The sequence below is a fragment of the Gymnodraco acuticeps genome, unplaced genomic scaffold (genome assembly GCF_902827175.1).
Source record: "Gymnodraco acuticeps unplaced genomic scaffold, fGymAcu1.1, whole genome shotgun sequence".
Lineage (NCBI taxonomy): Eukaryota > Metazoa > Chordata > Actinopteri > Perciformes > Bathydraconidae > Gymnodraco > Gymnodraco acuticeps.
The window spans coordinates 68922-85232 of NW_022991342.1; the positions used below are offsets into that span (position 1 = coordinate 68922).

The 16311-nt window shown below is 37.7% G+C and overlaps 2 protein-coding genes across 4 annotated transcripts; one reads left to right on the forward strand and one right to left on the reverse strand.

Moving 5' to 3' along the window:
* Positions 1-236: 236 nt before the first annotated feature.
* Positions 237-4292, reverse strand: LOC117562703. 2 transcript variants are annotated; one of them, XM_034240579.1, is made up of 8 exons: positions 4000-4292; positions 3012-3136; positions 2343-2824; positions 1930-2149; positions 1510-1727; positions 907-1051; positions 723-832; positions 237-616 (listed from the first exon to the last, which is right to left on the reverse strand). In XM_034240579.1, exons 3-8 carry the CDS (start codon positions 2475-2477, stop codon positions 305-307), a joined length of 1140 nt encoding a protein of 379 aa, XP_034096470.1. In that variant the 5' UTR covers positions 2478-2824; positions 3012-3136; positions 4000-4292; the 3' UTR covers positions 237-304. The 2 variants fall into 2 exon arrangements, with proteins under 2 accessions (XP_034096470.1, XP_034096473.1); XM_034240582.1 differs by lacking the exon at positions 4000-4292 and having other exon boundaries at positions 2343-3440.
* An 18-nt stretch (positions 4293-4310) lies between these two features.
* Positions 4311-9246, forward strand: LOC117562704. 2 transcript variants are annotated; one of them, XM_034240583.1, is made up of 4 exons: positions 4311-4768; positions 5517-5639; positions 6069-6131; positions 6587-9246. In XM_034240583.1, exons 1-4 carry the CDS (start codon positions 4499-4501, stop codon positions 8741-8743), a joined length of 2613 nt encoding a protein of 870 aa, XP_034096474.1. In that variant the 5' UTR covers positions 4311-4498; the 3' UTR covers positions 8744-9246. The 2 variants fall into 2 exon arrangements, with proteins under 2 accessions (XP_034096474.1, XP_034096475.1); XM_034240584.1 differs by lacking the exon at positions 6069-6131.
* Positions 9247-16311: the final 7065 nt, after the last annotated feature.

Sequence of the window (16311 nt, forward strand, 5' to 3'; positions counted from 1 at the left end):
ATGAGTGCGTTTCATGTGTGTGTAAGAGCGTTTCACATGTGTGTGTGTGTGAGGGCGTTTCAGGTGTATGCGAGTGCGTTTCAGGTGTATGCGAGTGCGTTTCAGGTGTGTGTGTGAGTACGTTTCATATGTGAATAACTTTGGATGTCATGTGTGTGAGAGCGTTTCATATGTGTATATGAGAGATTTTTACATATGTTTGTAAATTATTTTGGTTTCAGTTGTGTGTGTGAGAGTGTTTCACATGTGTAAGTGAACGGTATTTCTGAATATTGTCCCTAGCGGCCCCTCATATATAAGTGCCCTAATCACTTATGAACTTTTTCCAGTCGGCCATAGCCTTTTTGTATGAAGTAGTCATGTCACGGTCGTGAATGGCGTCCAAGAGGACTTCTGTCTGCACCACAGACAGGAGTGTTGCAATGCACTTAGGATAGGTGAGGTGAAAGGTGTAATAACATGCCATGAGATACATCACGCTTTCATGAATGTCCTCTTTTGGGAAGATGAGCACGGGCATGGTTCCAATGGCCAGTATACAGTTGGTTTCGCAGATGATGACAACAGGGCTGGAAAGTGGTCGTGTCTGAAGAAAGGTGTTTGGGTCTTCTGCAGACTGACACAAAAACAGACAAAGAAATCGTCACAAAAAGGGAAACAAATATGATCACAACATTTCACTCTTTGTATCGACATGAGAAAATTCTTATACATTTTCTTACCTCAAGGACGTGGAGCAGAGCCTCACTTGCGTGCCTTAACTTCTTGGGTGGGGCCATAGGTGATGGGAACATCTCTGGTAAAGCCTTCATCATGGCAATTGAGTGCTTTACTGTTGAAAAAAAAAGTGTCATTCCGTTTCCTGCAGTCAGTTAATAAACAGACATGGTCAGAGATAATAATCACCTTTGTCAAGCTGCGGAGGCCTCATGAGCTTTTTGAAAACTCCATAAAACTGTGCCCTCTCACAAAAGGTCCCCCACCGGGTCTTAAGTTCCGTTAAGAAGTGGGAGTTGCCTTGATTGAGGACCCGCCGTAGTTCATCCATTAGCTAAAACAACGAGAGAGAAAATATGTAGAAGAAATATTAAAATCTACATTCCAAAGGTTAGTAATTCGTCTCATAACTGAATTTCCAAAAAAAGATTAATATGTGTATAATGTGATTTAAATGGTCACTTAACAAAAATATGCACATAGAAACATGTGTTTTTTTGCAAATGTATGTCTTATGCACACACTATTTTTAAATACGTATTGTGGACCAATAATACTAACAAAATAATGTTGTGTGTATCAGAAGCACATTTGTGAAATTAGTTATTTTTAAATAAGTGGAGGGTTTTTATATATCTATGCAGAATAAATATTTGTATTCAATAAGCATATTTGAGTCATTCATTTATAAATAATGAGACAGATCTGATTTAATTGTCACACCATTTCTCATTTCAAATTTGGTCTAACGTTATCTGAATTAGGAAGCATAGTTGTACAACATTTGCTTACATGATCCAGTTCTCCAAAGCAAGGATAAGCTTTAAGAATCTTGGAAGGCCTGTCCTGCTCCTTTGTAACATCAGAGTCAATGAAGGCCCTTCTCGCTTGGATTTCGAGGTCCAGGAGCTGAGCAACATCCATCTTGTTCGGTCTGGCCTTAGTTTTATACATCGCCTGTAGAGTCTTATAGTGTCTCGCCTGGGTCTGTGGGCTCTCCGTTTCTGATGCTAGAAAACATAAACCCCACTATTTTCATTTCTGATGTTAAAGTTTAAATGAGACATTAACACACAAACAGCCATAGTGACTGACACAGGGCAAACATAGATGAGTAATCTTGAATAAAAAAGGGTTCTAAAATAGCTTATTGATATTATTAAATTTTCTTGAAGAGATTTAACTATCTACTATTTCAATTTATGTACTTACCACATAACTGTTCAGCCTCCGGGGTGCTGCATCGAGATGGTGGTGATCTCTCCAAGATCAAGGTTGATGCGGTGGATTCATCAGTCTCATCAGTGGACGTCTCATGGCTGCTTTGAAAGCTTAAACTCCTAGGCCTCTTTCTTGAAGGAGTTGAACCCTGCTTCTTTTTGGGGGTTGTCACATTCTGGACCCTTTTCAAAAGCTGCTTTTTCACAGTTTCCTTACAAGACAGACATACAACAGGTTCTGTTATAACTCACATAAAACAAACTTGTATCAAACAAAATACACCATACAAGCAGTTGCACAGAGCTCTTATTGAACTGGATAAAACACATCACTCCCAGTTTGATAGGCAAATGATTGCAGTGCTTTGTCTGAACCATGAGTTGAAAACTTGAATAGTGACATACCCACTCAGCTCTACTGGTTTGAGATCTGTCCCGAAGCATTGGGTAGTACTCAATCAGACGCTTCGCCATTACAGTGAGTTCACGGCTGCATGGATAGTTAAAGTCATCCCCAGCTGCTCTTTTAATGGAAAGCATGCTTGTGACTGTATTCCTGATTAATCGACAGCGAAGATCTTTGGAAAGGACGTAGTCTCCTTCTTCTCCAGCACGCTGCTTTTCAGAAAAGGTGCTTCGTGATTGCTCCAATTCTGTGTCTGTGTATAAGACATACAGTGGACTGGGAAGCTGTACGGTTCTGCTGGCACCATGTTGGGGTTGTGGGCTTTGAGAGGAGAAGGAGGGTGGAGAAAAGACGGGGGATGGAGAGGGGTTGGGGCAGGAGGAGGAAGAGGAGGGAAACAAGGAAGGTTGGGGGTAGGAATAGGGCTGAAATCACAAGTCCCATGGGAGGTACTCGGTCTACACAGGTCTGTCTCCTGGCCCTGTATAAAAGATGCATATATATATATATATATAAAATGGTATTTACAATGAAAAGAGCACTACGCTGTGACAACAACAAAAATCAACACAACCAAAAAACTCCACTTCAAATAACTGCATGATGACTAGGAAAGGCTTACTTGGTAACAGGTTTAAAGTCCCTCAAATGTTAGAATCTGGAATTACCTCATTTTCATCATGATTGAGTCTCCAAATGGTTCTTCTTCTTCTGAAGTGCTCAGGCCCGGGAAGGAGATCACGCAAGTCCTCCTTAGAGAGGCTGGGCAGCATGTCTCTGCTTATATTAGCAGCTGAAAACACATTTAACCACACAGTTAATAATAAGGTAAAAAGCAACTAATAACATATTTATCTAAATACATAAAATGAAAGAGTAATGTACATTTCTGGCTGGCTTCACAAGATTTTCTTTAACATTAAAAAATGTATTGCACTTACTTATAATTGATTGAAAAAATTGCTGTTACAATAGGTTCATCCAGAGTTAAAGTTATTTTGGCCAAATGAAAAGGCACCAGGGAAATGAATAAACGAGGCATGTTGTTAGGATAAATCCATAACACAAATGTGTAAAATCTCATAGGCTATAAAAGTTATACATTTTCAGCATCTTTTATAGTACAATAAAACAAATCTTGATGTTTAAGAGCAAACACAGTTCAACTTATTTTCAAAACAGTGTCTTTACCTTGAAATCTTTATTCAAATAAGCATAATTTACGTCCCAAGCCTGCTTATATCCAAAGGACAGTGTAGTTTCAATAGCCTGCACTGCACTATCATACAACAACGCATTTGTAAATGCTGTCTACAACAAAGAAGGGCGCCAAAGATGGCTATGCTAGTGTACAACAAAGAAGGGCGCCAAAGATGGCTATGCTAGTGTACAACAAAGAAGGGCGCCAAAGATGGCTATGCTAAATACTTTACTGTCAGTTGTGGAAGGCTCATTTGCTTCTTGACATTATTTCTGGCAATAAAACAGTATCAACTAAAATGTTAACCACGATTTGTCGATTGTGCAGTTATTAACAGCTTACAGTAGATATTAGCTAAGTTAACTAGATATGTAGCCAGCCTAGCTAAGTCCAACCGATTCAAATAATGTAAAGCTTGCTGGAGAGGTGCAGTATAAAATACAAAATTACATTACCTTTTAATGCTGCAGTTGCTATAGGATCCAAGCATGTGATATCTCTTCCATTTTCATCCATGGCGTAGTTTTAATGTTCAATCACTTGCAGAGGTTCAGTCTTCTGCCTGAAGGAAAGCTAGCCAGCAACGTCCTGAAGCTAGGTGCACCTGACCTAACACACGCCCTTAACGGACCCTCTTCGCGGTTCCCATTGGAAGGTACCATTTCTTAAAGAGGGGTGACAGAGATATTTTATATGTTGCAAATATTAGGAATATTAATAACTGATGCGGTCATAGGTAACATTTCAAACATCTGTTGCTAGATGCACATCATTCCACAAGTTATTCCCAGGCATTATTATGACGTGTATATATATATATAGGAAGACGACTCACCGGCCTCCCCCATACAGCTAGAGAATGTGATAAACCCACTTCATTAGTTATTTTCCCCAACGTGTACATGGCCTGCTGCAGAAACGTTTTAATATAGTTAACTTTTGGAAGATTTCACGATGCTTTGGCGGTGCGTTATCTGCTGCGTTTTTATAACTTTTTCACTGAAATTATTATTGAGCCATATTAATCGACTGCACAGTCGCAGCTCTGACTTCAGGTTGCTCTGTGGCATTGATGGATGCACTGAGGAATATAGAGTGTACAACTCATTCTACCATCATGTAAAGAGAAGACACTTTCAACATCTTCTTGAAGACACCAGACCTGGCGACGCCACACGTGGAGATGAAAACCGACAGGAGGAAACCCAAGGACCGCAGCAAAAAGTAAGTAACGTCTGCTAATTCAGCTAAGATTGTTAGCTACAGTGTTTGGGCCACGTGGCCATTCGGATACAGGGTTAGTTTCGTACATTGTGTGATGCTACAGATAGCGTTAGCCAATACTGATCAGCCACATTTAGTTATTATAAATCCCTTAGCATTAACTAATGAATCTGCTAGGCTACAAGCAGGCGGCATCTGTCAACCATATATTTTTAATTCAGCAGTTAGCTATGTAGTGTTTTTGTGGGGATGAAAAAACCGTTAAAAATATGCATTACGTTGGTGTTCGGCCACAGTTACTAAAACTGTAAATCACAAAAATTATGGTTTTCCACTTTTTCACTCTGCAATATTCTGCAAGGTGCATGCATCACTGTCAGGATCTGCACATGATTTGTTGAATTCACAGTTTTAGCAAATCAGAAATAAATCTCAAATTCTTTACCCACTATTAAACTTAAAACAAAAATAAATAGATTTTCAGATTTGATTAGAAAAAAAAGTTTCATGGTTTTGTTTTCTGGACTGAAAAAATGTAATAAAGAGTGTTACCCAGACAATGGATAAAGTGCTACGGCTTACAGTTAATAATTGTTGCTGAAATAACTCTTACCCCCAAAGTTTGTTTAATGTGAAAATAATCTTAGATAGAAAGGAATTACATATTTAAATTGCTCTTTTAGTGAAGCTAATTTTTTAATTTTTTACAATTTCAAACAATCTTGTTTCTTTGATATGTTGTACACAGGACAACATTCAACCCGATCAGCTTCCAGCCGACTCCAGCAGCGAGGATCAGAACCTTCACACACCTGACTCAGTTGAAGAGCAAATGGGCATCGACCAAGATGGAGCTGTCACAGTGCACCAAGTATGTTTTCTTTGTTGTTGACTATCTACTGAAAATTAAGGGCTGCTAAATAAAGGTCAGGCCGATATAGTAGTGGCTAATATTGGCCTAGCATATAATTTATATATCAATATTATGTTGAAATATTTCATTTAAATTCACCAAATGATTCATAAAACCTAGAGGTATATGTGAAGATGTATTTCTATGTGCTGTACTAGCAAAACTAAATGAACACATAAAGAGTTAGAATGGCTTATTGTCTTGTTGGAGTACTAATGTTTGATATGTTTTGGTCAGAGTTACAAAATATTAAATTATCTATCTTTGCTCACCACATGTCACCAGTTTTTTATCATCAGATGTGCATACATTTAAAGATTATATATTTCTGTCACATTGAGTAATGTTATACCTGCAAATGTCAAGTTACTACATTTTGTATTGTAGGATCTGACAACACATGCCACTGCCTTTGTTATCAATGCCCGATCCAAGCATCGTCTGTCACAGGTAAAATGCTTCCTATGTAACCTTTTTCGACTAAAAGCATTATGCCATGTGTGATCTGCTTCTCAGAACATATTAACAGGAAATATTTTGTGTGCGACAAAGAAATGCAAATGAGCATTTATTATCCAGAAATTCAAGCCATTCACTCTGACTAACCCAGTAAGGGATTTCCCATATTTTATTACAATTTATAACCAGACACAGTGTAGCCATATATTAAGTTAGACCTAGTTTTTCTTTGAGAACAGAGCACAGTATTTGGCTACCTACTGTACACAGTTAGCAGTTAATAGTGGTTCACTGATGGCCGAGTTCAGTTTTAGTGCTTTGTTATCCACTTTACTGTTGTGTCTATGTCATAAGCAAAACTGTATATCACATAAAGCTACAGTGATCATGATAATGTTTACCAACATCAAAGATTGATCACATCGCTTTCAATCTCTCATTTTCAGAAAGGCATGAATGACATTGTTGCTGGGGTACAGCAGTATCAATCATCACTATTGGACAACCTCAGGACGCAGATGAAGGAAGTTCTAAAGAAGAATTCAGGAAGTACAACCAATCAACTTGGAAAAGATGCAATGGATATATTTGACAGTTTCATTGACCCCTTTGCTAACGTTTCAACAACATTTCGCCAGAACAGTGTTATTAGGAAGCAGTTTTGTTGTGTGGATGCAGAGGAAATTCCAATTGCTCGAACCATATGCAGGAAGAAACGTGGAGGATCAACAGATTTTGTCATCAAAGACAAATTATTTTATTATGTACCATTAGTCAAAAGTGTAGAGCAGTTCCTATTACATCCGAGGATTTTGACTATGATTGAAGAGGTACCCCAGAGGTGCAGTGAAGGTTTTTTTCATGACCTTGTTGATGGTTCTCTTTTAAAATCTCATCCCTTATTTTCAGAGAAACCAAATGCACTGCAGATTATTCTGTATACAGACGAAATAGAGATCTGTAATCCACTAGGATCCTTTTCATCAAAGAACAAGTTGTTAATGGTGTACTACACCCTAGGAAATATAAATCCAAAATACAGGTCTAAGCTGGCTGCTATTAGGCTACTTGCGATGGCTAAATCAGCAGACCTCCGTCAATCTGGTGTAGATGTAATATTGAATAGAATAAAGGAAGACATGGATGCATTGTACAGTGGTGTTAAAATTCAAACTATTAACGGGGAGAAAACAATACATGGTGCTATGGTTTCTCTCTGTGGTAACACCCTGGCACAGCATGAACTCGCAGGGTTCAAAGAAGGAGTGGGCTTTGCTTACAGTAAGTGCAGACACTGTGAGTGTTCTTTTGAGGACATGCAGTCACAATTCAACGAGGATGCATATATTAAAAGAACATTGGAGAATCATGTCAGACAGTGTGATGAAATAGAAAAGGCTAACACAGACTTGCTTCGCAACAGCCTTAGAACAACATATGGGATCAATCGAAGGAGCAAGTTAGTTGACTTCCCATCCTTTGATATTATTCGGCAAACCCCGCAAGACATTATGCATGTCATTCTTGAGGGTATAGCTCCTCTGGAAATTAAATGTGTTTTGAATCATCTTGTTCAGTCAGGAGAGTTAAATCTGGACTCTGTGAATTCAGCTATTCTTGGTTTCCCTTATTCGCCTCTAGATGTTAGAGATCGACCATCCCCAATTTCTCCGAGTACACTGATGTCAACTGATGGTAAACTAAGGCAGTCATCAGGGCAAATGCTTGTCCTGTTGAGGATATTGCCATTTGTTTTGGAACATTTGAAAGTCAATGCATATGTGCAGTTGATAATGGACTTAATAGAGATTGTTCAAATAGTGTTTGCACCTGTTCTTACCATTGCAACTGTGTCAAGGTTAAAGTTACTGATTGAAAGTCATTTGAAGCATTGGAAGGAGCTTTTTCCAGACCACAATGTTACACCTAAGCAGCATTACATGATACATTTGCCATCACAGATAGAATCATTGGGTCCCATGGTCAGACATATGTGTATGCGGTTCGAGTCTAAGCATTGTTTATTTAAGCAATGGGCCTCCAAGCTCAATTTTAAAAATGTATGCAAGTCTTTGATTAATCAGAACCAAATATATGAAAGCTGCCAAAATGTTGACCCTTCCAAGCACCCAATTTTTTCAAATGAAAAGGAGATGGGTCCTGTATCTGAGGTTAGAGATCTACAATATTTACATGGGAAATTGAGGGACTTCCTAGGTTTCAGTGAAATTAACCATGCTGAATCAGTGAAATGGCTTGTGATAAATGGTAATAAATACATTACTGAGAAGTCCTTGATCCTTGCCAATGTACTAAATGGTAATACACCCGAATTTGGACTTGTCAAAAGCATATTTCTTGTTGATTCTAAGCTTTATTGTTTGGAATATCAGCCTTTTCAGTCCATATGCTTTGATAGAAATGTTATGGCTTATCAAGTTGAGGTCCCACACCTTGCACAGGCCACTGAGTTAGTGGATGCTGAAAAGCTGGTTGATTTTACCTCTTATTACACAATCAGCAGAAAGGGCCAAACCTATGTACAAGTGAAATACTATCTTGGGGATGTAATGGAATTACACAACAGTTCAAATGACTCATAGCGTGTTCCTTTGATATGATGATGTTGAAACATTTAAAGCAAACTTAGCAGGTTTAAATGTAGGACTAAGGTCCTGACTTAGGATATGTTATTAGCAGATTCAAATGTTAGCTGTTTGGATTCCAGATGCGTTTTGCATTATAGTTTGCAGTGTACCTAAATCATCTGTATCTTTGTATAATACTGGGTCTTTCTTTCAGGTTGTTTTAAATGTTAATTACATAACATGTTATCAGCCATTTAGGTGTTTATCACAATGCTGTTTATGTTTGCTAAATGCCCTTGGCCTGAATAATGTTACCTACTTTAACTTTTCAAATGAGATGTTTGCACATATTGCTCAATCACTTTAGCTTGCTGAAGAATAATACATGCTGAAAAGAATGTTCTTAATGCAGTAGTTTGACTTGGCTGGTGCTGTTATTTCTGTATACTGCATTTCATATATGGACATACTTAATTGATGTACTGGGTTTTAGAGCGACAATAAAACAATGAATTTCATTTGGTCCTTATCTGTTTTTAATATGTTAAGAGATGAAAAAGGATAGGATGCTTGCAATAAGATATTCTGACTTTGAAAAAGCAGTTTTCTACTTATCAGTGTTGATCTAATATCTTTAGAATTATGGTATTTCTCAATTTAAACATTAATTTACTCAGAATCAGTATTAAAATCTCAAAAACAAGTAATAAAACCTCATTAAGATAATGAAGTAAAAAAACACTTAATGGAAGTGAAATTCACTACAGCAAAAACTTCTTTGTAAGAGGAAATATCTTGGCAGACAAAATATAAGCATATTTTGTCTTGATTTAAGATATTTCATCTTAGTAAGATTTCAGTTTTTGCAGTGAAGAAGTATTGAAGAATTGCAAAGAGAGCCCACGAGCAGAATGCATCTGGGACCAGCGGAGACAGACAATAAGTCAGTGCCAGTGGGATGAGAGGAGGAGACAGAGAGTATGTTGGGCGATAGTGAAAGGGTGGCTATTGGAAGAAGCTTTGGACGTTGTCAGACTTTTTTCACAAAGTGGGTGCCAAACTGTTTGGCAGAAAGTTACATGGGAGGAATAGGATGGTTCAGAAGTGCAGGATTGGATTTACAGAGGATAGGAGTGGTGAAACGCTGACTACAGAGGTCACTTTCACTCTGACATCATCCGCCATGTCTTAAGCGGCAGCGACAGATGCATAGAAGGGCAAGCCAGATTGACAGATAACCTCCTCCACTTTCAACTGTCTGCAACCCTGTGGGCTTAACAACATCTCAGGCAGCCAGAGCGGAGCTGGCAAGAAGGTGAGGTTTGAAGGAGAGAGGGATGGAAAAGGTGAATGACATAGGGGGCACAAATGCGATGGAACAGTGTCTTTGGGCAGAATGAGAATTAGGTGTTCTTCAGCACTATCTCTGCTACTCTAACATCGTATTAAGAATGCCTGGTTTAGGAGACAGTTGCATCTTGATGTTCAAATAGTGAGTTCAACGGAGGATAGGCTGGGATACTTTGACTGAGCCTTTCTGTTGGAGAATAAAATGTCCAAAGGATAATAAATGTTAGGGTTACCATAAGAGCTTGAAGAAGTAGAATTGCACAAACATTCACCAAGGCCAATGCTGCATTCAAATGGTGATAGACTTTGATAGCTGTTTCCGTGAATTGTCACAGACGGTACCCATTTTTCGGATTATTACAAAACCACATGAATCTTGCAATGGTAACAACTGAACGTAATGTTTGTACGTCTAAATATGTCATTCAGTCTGCCTGAGAATGTAATGGGTTCTTCCTTGACCCATGCTTCACCCTTCCACCAAGATTCATGAAAAACAGAAGAGAAGTTTTTACCTAACAGACAACCAAACCAAGCATGACCTCTCAGGCGGAGGTAATGAAGTCATTTGGAGCACCACCATGGCTGAGCAGATGAAACTGTTGGTAAAAAAAGGGCCTCAGGTGTTTCGGTGCACTCTGGGTGATCAGTAACTCTAAGACAGTGAGGAAGTGTAAACAGCAGGAGGCATGAAGTGAGAGGAGCGAGAGGAGCTTTCTGACTGAGCAGCTGAACAAATTCTCAAACCCTTTTTGAGGTCATTTATTCAGATTTCTTATTCCTCGGCTGATTTAAGCCATTTTGCTATTTAGACACAGGTGCCAAAATCTCACATTGCTGCCTGTCTGGATTGCATCTGAAGTTATTATGAAAACAATCCAATATCCAAGGAATTGTATCTTTACACGCCACAGAGTTGCCTTGGTTTTATTTGTACTTGACTGTTTCTTTACTCTGATGTCTGAATGGATGTTGCCAAGGAGACATAGAGAGGTGAAAATTAGCTCTAAAATGCCCCAGGGAAGCAATAATGTGTTTTGGTTTTAAAAGCTGGCCTTCACTTATCTTTTACCATAAATACTCCAGGCAGTATTTGGGTAGATGTTTTAGTCATGTCATTTAAATACAAGTTATGCCAAGCTGGAATGTTTTTGAATGACTCAAATACATTTCTTGTCAGATATGCACTTTATTGCTTTATGAAACAGTCGGTAAACATAACAGTGTGGACATCTGATTTGATTTTGCAACTCAGGCTCTGAAAGGCTCAGTTTTGTAGATTTCCAGTAAAACTACCAACCGTCTTTGCTTCAGAAATGAAATCTGCGGACTGTTTAACTGTGTTATTCACTGTTAAATGAATGTTAACTGATTCTGATGTATTAAAGACCCATTGGACCAAGAGTTCTTATCAAGTGAAAAAGAAAAGTGTGTGGAATGATGTACACTATTGTTGTTTAATTATTATTTTATCATGTACAGGTGACGTGTAGTTTTTTAGCAGGTTTAATTTAACACCCACAATTTCCCCAAGGCGTTCCTCTTCCACAACTTGTACGCACCAGTACTGTAGGTTCTTTAATATTTATCATCATTAAGATCACACGTCCTCAATTTTATTAATGGCTTAAGCATTTTGAATGTGTTATAACTAATCGTTTGCATTTGATGTTCCCATTCTTAGAGCCAGTATTCAGCCAGCAAACGTTTTCTCGAATGCTTGAATGGAAGTAGGAAATTAAAGTCTTGCTCAAAATAGTAGTCATAAAATAATTTTATAATAAACAAAATTATGTGAATCTGGAAACAAATGAAATTGAAAAAAGGACTGTTGCCCAACTGTACATCTCTTTCTTTTATAATATAATAGGCTTTTCTCGCATCCTGCTGATTTGTTTCACTTCAGATTGGGCCAGAGTAACACCGTACTGACTGTGCCAGTAATTATCTTGTTAAATGAAGATAGTGTCCCTTCTTGGTGTCAGTATTACCAGCAGTGTAAATCTGAGAATGTAATGCTTTTTGTGACCTATGTGCATTTAATTAAATCATGCCTTTAGAAACAACTTTTGTTAACACTCAAACGGGCCCTATTGTGATTTTTTTCTGTATCAGAATCAGAAACAGGTTTATTAGGTAGGTTTACACGTACGAGGAATTTGACTTGGTGTCGTGGTGCATAAAAACAAGAATTAAAAACACAGGAAGATAACTGGAAAAATATTAAAAATAATTTGTTATATAGGTTTTTGTGTTCCTCACACGCCACCCACTAAATCATTGTCCAGGTTAAATTAATGAGGAATGCCTTGTGATCTCGTTAGTCAAATGTAAAAGTTTTCTTGACACAAAAAGTGTGATTATTAAAATATTTGTTACAGTTGTGTATTTCTCTATTAGCATAACCTAATATAAACTTAAACCTAATATTAAAAGATTCTCATATCCAGAAAAACATCAAATTAAACCAGACAAATCAACTTTCAAATGATAAGAACGAACAAAATCTCCCAAACTCCATCCTCTGACATCTGACCAGTGTAATACATTTTCTATCCCCCATTCAATGGGACTCATTAAATGTCTGACAAGTTGAACTTTCTCTTGAACTCCATCCTTGACGTGGGTCACTGAGGTCTTTGGAGCTATTAAGAAGAAGCAGAAGGATTTTGGATGATTTTTAACCCTGCCTGGTCTTTGAGAATGATAGCACACATTTTTTTCTCATATGCTTACATGATCACATGATTGTGGACGCACTCTCCTTTACCATCTCTCTTTCTGTAACACACTTGTACCAACCTTCTTTGCCTTTGCTCCCATACTTGAGTTTAACTGGCATGAGAAATGTTGTGGTAAAAGTGGAGGACTTGGGTCTAACTGACTGTATTAAACCACAAGCCGCACTGATTAAGACCAGATGATAGGCGGGCCCTTAAATATCTCTTCATAAAACCCACGAAGTAAAGAGGAAACCCAGTGTACTAAATCAGCTCTATACGACTACCAGTCATCCGTCTTTATTTGGGAGGAAGTTAAAGATCACCACTGAGCTTGTGTTGAACTGCAATAAAAATCCTCACTTATAAATCACATTTGCAGACTGGATGTGACTGAAGTCACTTGATCGGTGGTTTGGCCTTCATAAAACAGCAAGTTGAAATCAACCATTGATCTTCCAATGATGAGAGATGTAATCTGTGTTGATAAATCACCTCTGTTATCTTGTTTGGGGACATAAAGCAGCCCTCTCCCATGAATATTGGCAGGATGCTTCGGTAGTAGCCTATCTATATAAATTCAGGGTTGGCTTTAGGGTTGAACGACCAGGATTGCTTTGTGTTAACCATTGATTGGGCTTTTATTTATTAATATTCTGATATTTACTTTTAGAATTTTCAGGCCAAAGTGGACAGCTGGAAAATGTATTTAACCTACTGCATGAAATGATTGAAAACCCAATAATTTAGCTTGTCTTTTGTTATGTTCTTCAACTAGAAATTACTTGTGGTTTGTCCATTAAAGTGGACCTATCATGCTATATTTGAAACATATATTGTAGGGCCATACCTATATAAAACATGTCTGTGAATCTTTCTTTGCTAAATACCAAACAGATCATGCATTTTAGTCATGCCTCATTTCGCTCTATTTGTTCTTTTCCAGCCCTGTTTTTGCAAGGGCTGATTCTGCTTTTGTGGCAGACTACAGCGCCACTTTCAGGCCTGGCATATGTACTACAGCGTCTCCAGCGCTTTCGAGCGGTCTCTCATTCCCCATAGGTGGAGAGTTGCCCATATAGGCGGAGCACCCCTTTTCTGACGTTAGAAAAATTCAAATAATAATCAGCTCCGTTGCAGCCCCATTTTTAGAGATTTGGGTATGGAGGAAAAGAGAGAGGGTTGTGTTTTCTGACACTTGGTGAGTTCCCTGACACACCGGGGACACATATTCATGTATAAAAGACGTACATAAGTGCATTTTGCATGATAGGTCCCCTTTAAGTGAAAAGAGTAATTATGATGTGACTGTCTTGAACCACGACACACACAAGGTAACATTATCCCAGAAAATCGATATACATAATTACATTCTGTTGCAATAGTAACTACCTTACCCTGAAGCTTTATATTATTTTAGTTGTGACAAAGACTTGCTGGTTCCTCCCTTTATTCAAATATGATGTATTGAATTGCATTGTGTTCTTGAACACAGTCACCAAAGGAAACTCATCTTCTCTCTTAGTATTTTAGAGTTTCTCAAAGGTCAGTCCGAGGCCATCTTCTTGTTAAAGAAATATTTTATTTCATTGCTACCTTGTGAATTCTCTACTGGAACACAACGACCTCTTTAGGAATGTCTCAGTGATACCAGAACATGTAAGGCTATATGGGAATTCATTAAATGAAATATTTCTTTTGATTACCCTTGTACTGATGAATCCTCTCATAACGATGACAGCTTTTTGTCAGAGGACACACAAATCAATAGTTGGCTCACCTGCTCTAGCACTCACTTCATAAAAAAGTTAATAGAACTGATTTTTAAAAGTTAGAATCAAAATGTTATTGATGGATGGAAATGTATTTTTTCATTGGTTGTTATGATGACAATGGCTTAAAAAACGCACACATACACAGACAAAATGTCTTACAATTAAAAAGCAGTGATAAAAGATAAATGTGTCTGATCAGACAACACTTGTCCCACAGGGCATGGACAAACAACACATTCCATGATTTCATATGATCAATTTCAACGATTTTAGATGTACCAGGTTACATTTATCCGCTTAATGTGTATGTATTCAAAACGTATTTTTAATGTATAAGGTGAGATTTGAGTAAAACCGTCTTCCCATGAACAAACTAAAGGCGCTCATATCGGACGGCAACAGATGTCTTCTATTGGCATCCAGTAGAATCTGCCAATGCCACAGATACATTGGAATCTTGATTGCAGTTTAATATTGTTTCAGATGTCAGTATTGATATTGCAATAAATAACTGGGGCTTGGGTTCGGGCCTAACAAATTAGGCAAAAGATTTACACCAACAAAACATTTGTTTAATGATTTAATATAATGCCACTATTGAAATAAAGTTGAATGATCAAGATGGCATTTTCTGTACTACAAAAAATAAATGTCTTAAGGTTATTGTTTTTACCTCTAGAGAACAGGGAGACTTCAAAAATAAATGTTGTCAAAGAAAACCTTTTTTAAATGAAACACTATCTACAGAAATGTGCTGATGTCCGCTGAATATGTAGTTCATTCTGTCATTGTCCAAAGACAAATTACACAGCTTAAAACTTTTAATGTCTCTACTGTGTTTTAATCAAAAAATTTAATTTTCTTTCTCATTAATAAGTCCGTGTAATGAATTGAGTCAGGTCTGCGGAATAGATTGCTACATTAATCACTCTAGTCATAATCAAGTAGAATGAATGATAATGACGCCCTGAAATGTCTTTCCACTTAATTACAAATCACCTATGACACAATATGCATCCATCACTGAAAGTGCTGGACCACTTGTGATGTAATTCATGTGTGTCATTGTTGATGACCAACAGGAACTTCTTACTGTTTGGGGGTCGGTAACGAGCTCAGTACTACACTGAACAAAAATATAAATGCAACACTTTTGTTTTTGCTCCCATTTTTCATGAGATGAACTCAAAGATCTAAAACATTTTCTATATACACAATAATTACAGTGGCCTTTTATTGTGGCCAGCCTAAGGCACACCTGTGCAATAATCATGCTGTCTAATCATTATCTTGATATACCACACCTGTGAGGTGAGATGGATTATCTCGGCAAAGGAGAAGTGCTCACTACACAGATTTTTTCAGATTTGTGAACAATATTTGAGATAAATGGTTATTTTGTGTATAAAGAAAATGTTTTAGATCTTTGAGTTCATCTCATGAAAAATGGGAGCAAAAACAAAAGTGTGCGTTTATATTTTTGTTCAGTGTAGTAAGGACTGCTTTTCTTAAAACTGATAATGTTTTATACCCATGGGATCCTGCCAGTAGCAGGGGAGTCCGTATTAAGGAGATTGTCACTAGCATAGAGGCACATAAACACTTTAAATTCCCACAGAGCAATGGTTAGAAATGGAGAATTAAATAACACTGCACTTCAAGCATAAAATACAACAACATAAAGCCTTGTTGCGCCTAGTGGGCTCAGTAAAAAGCAAGCTGTTGTTGAACAAACAGC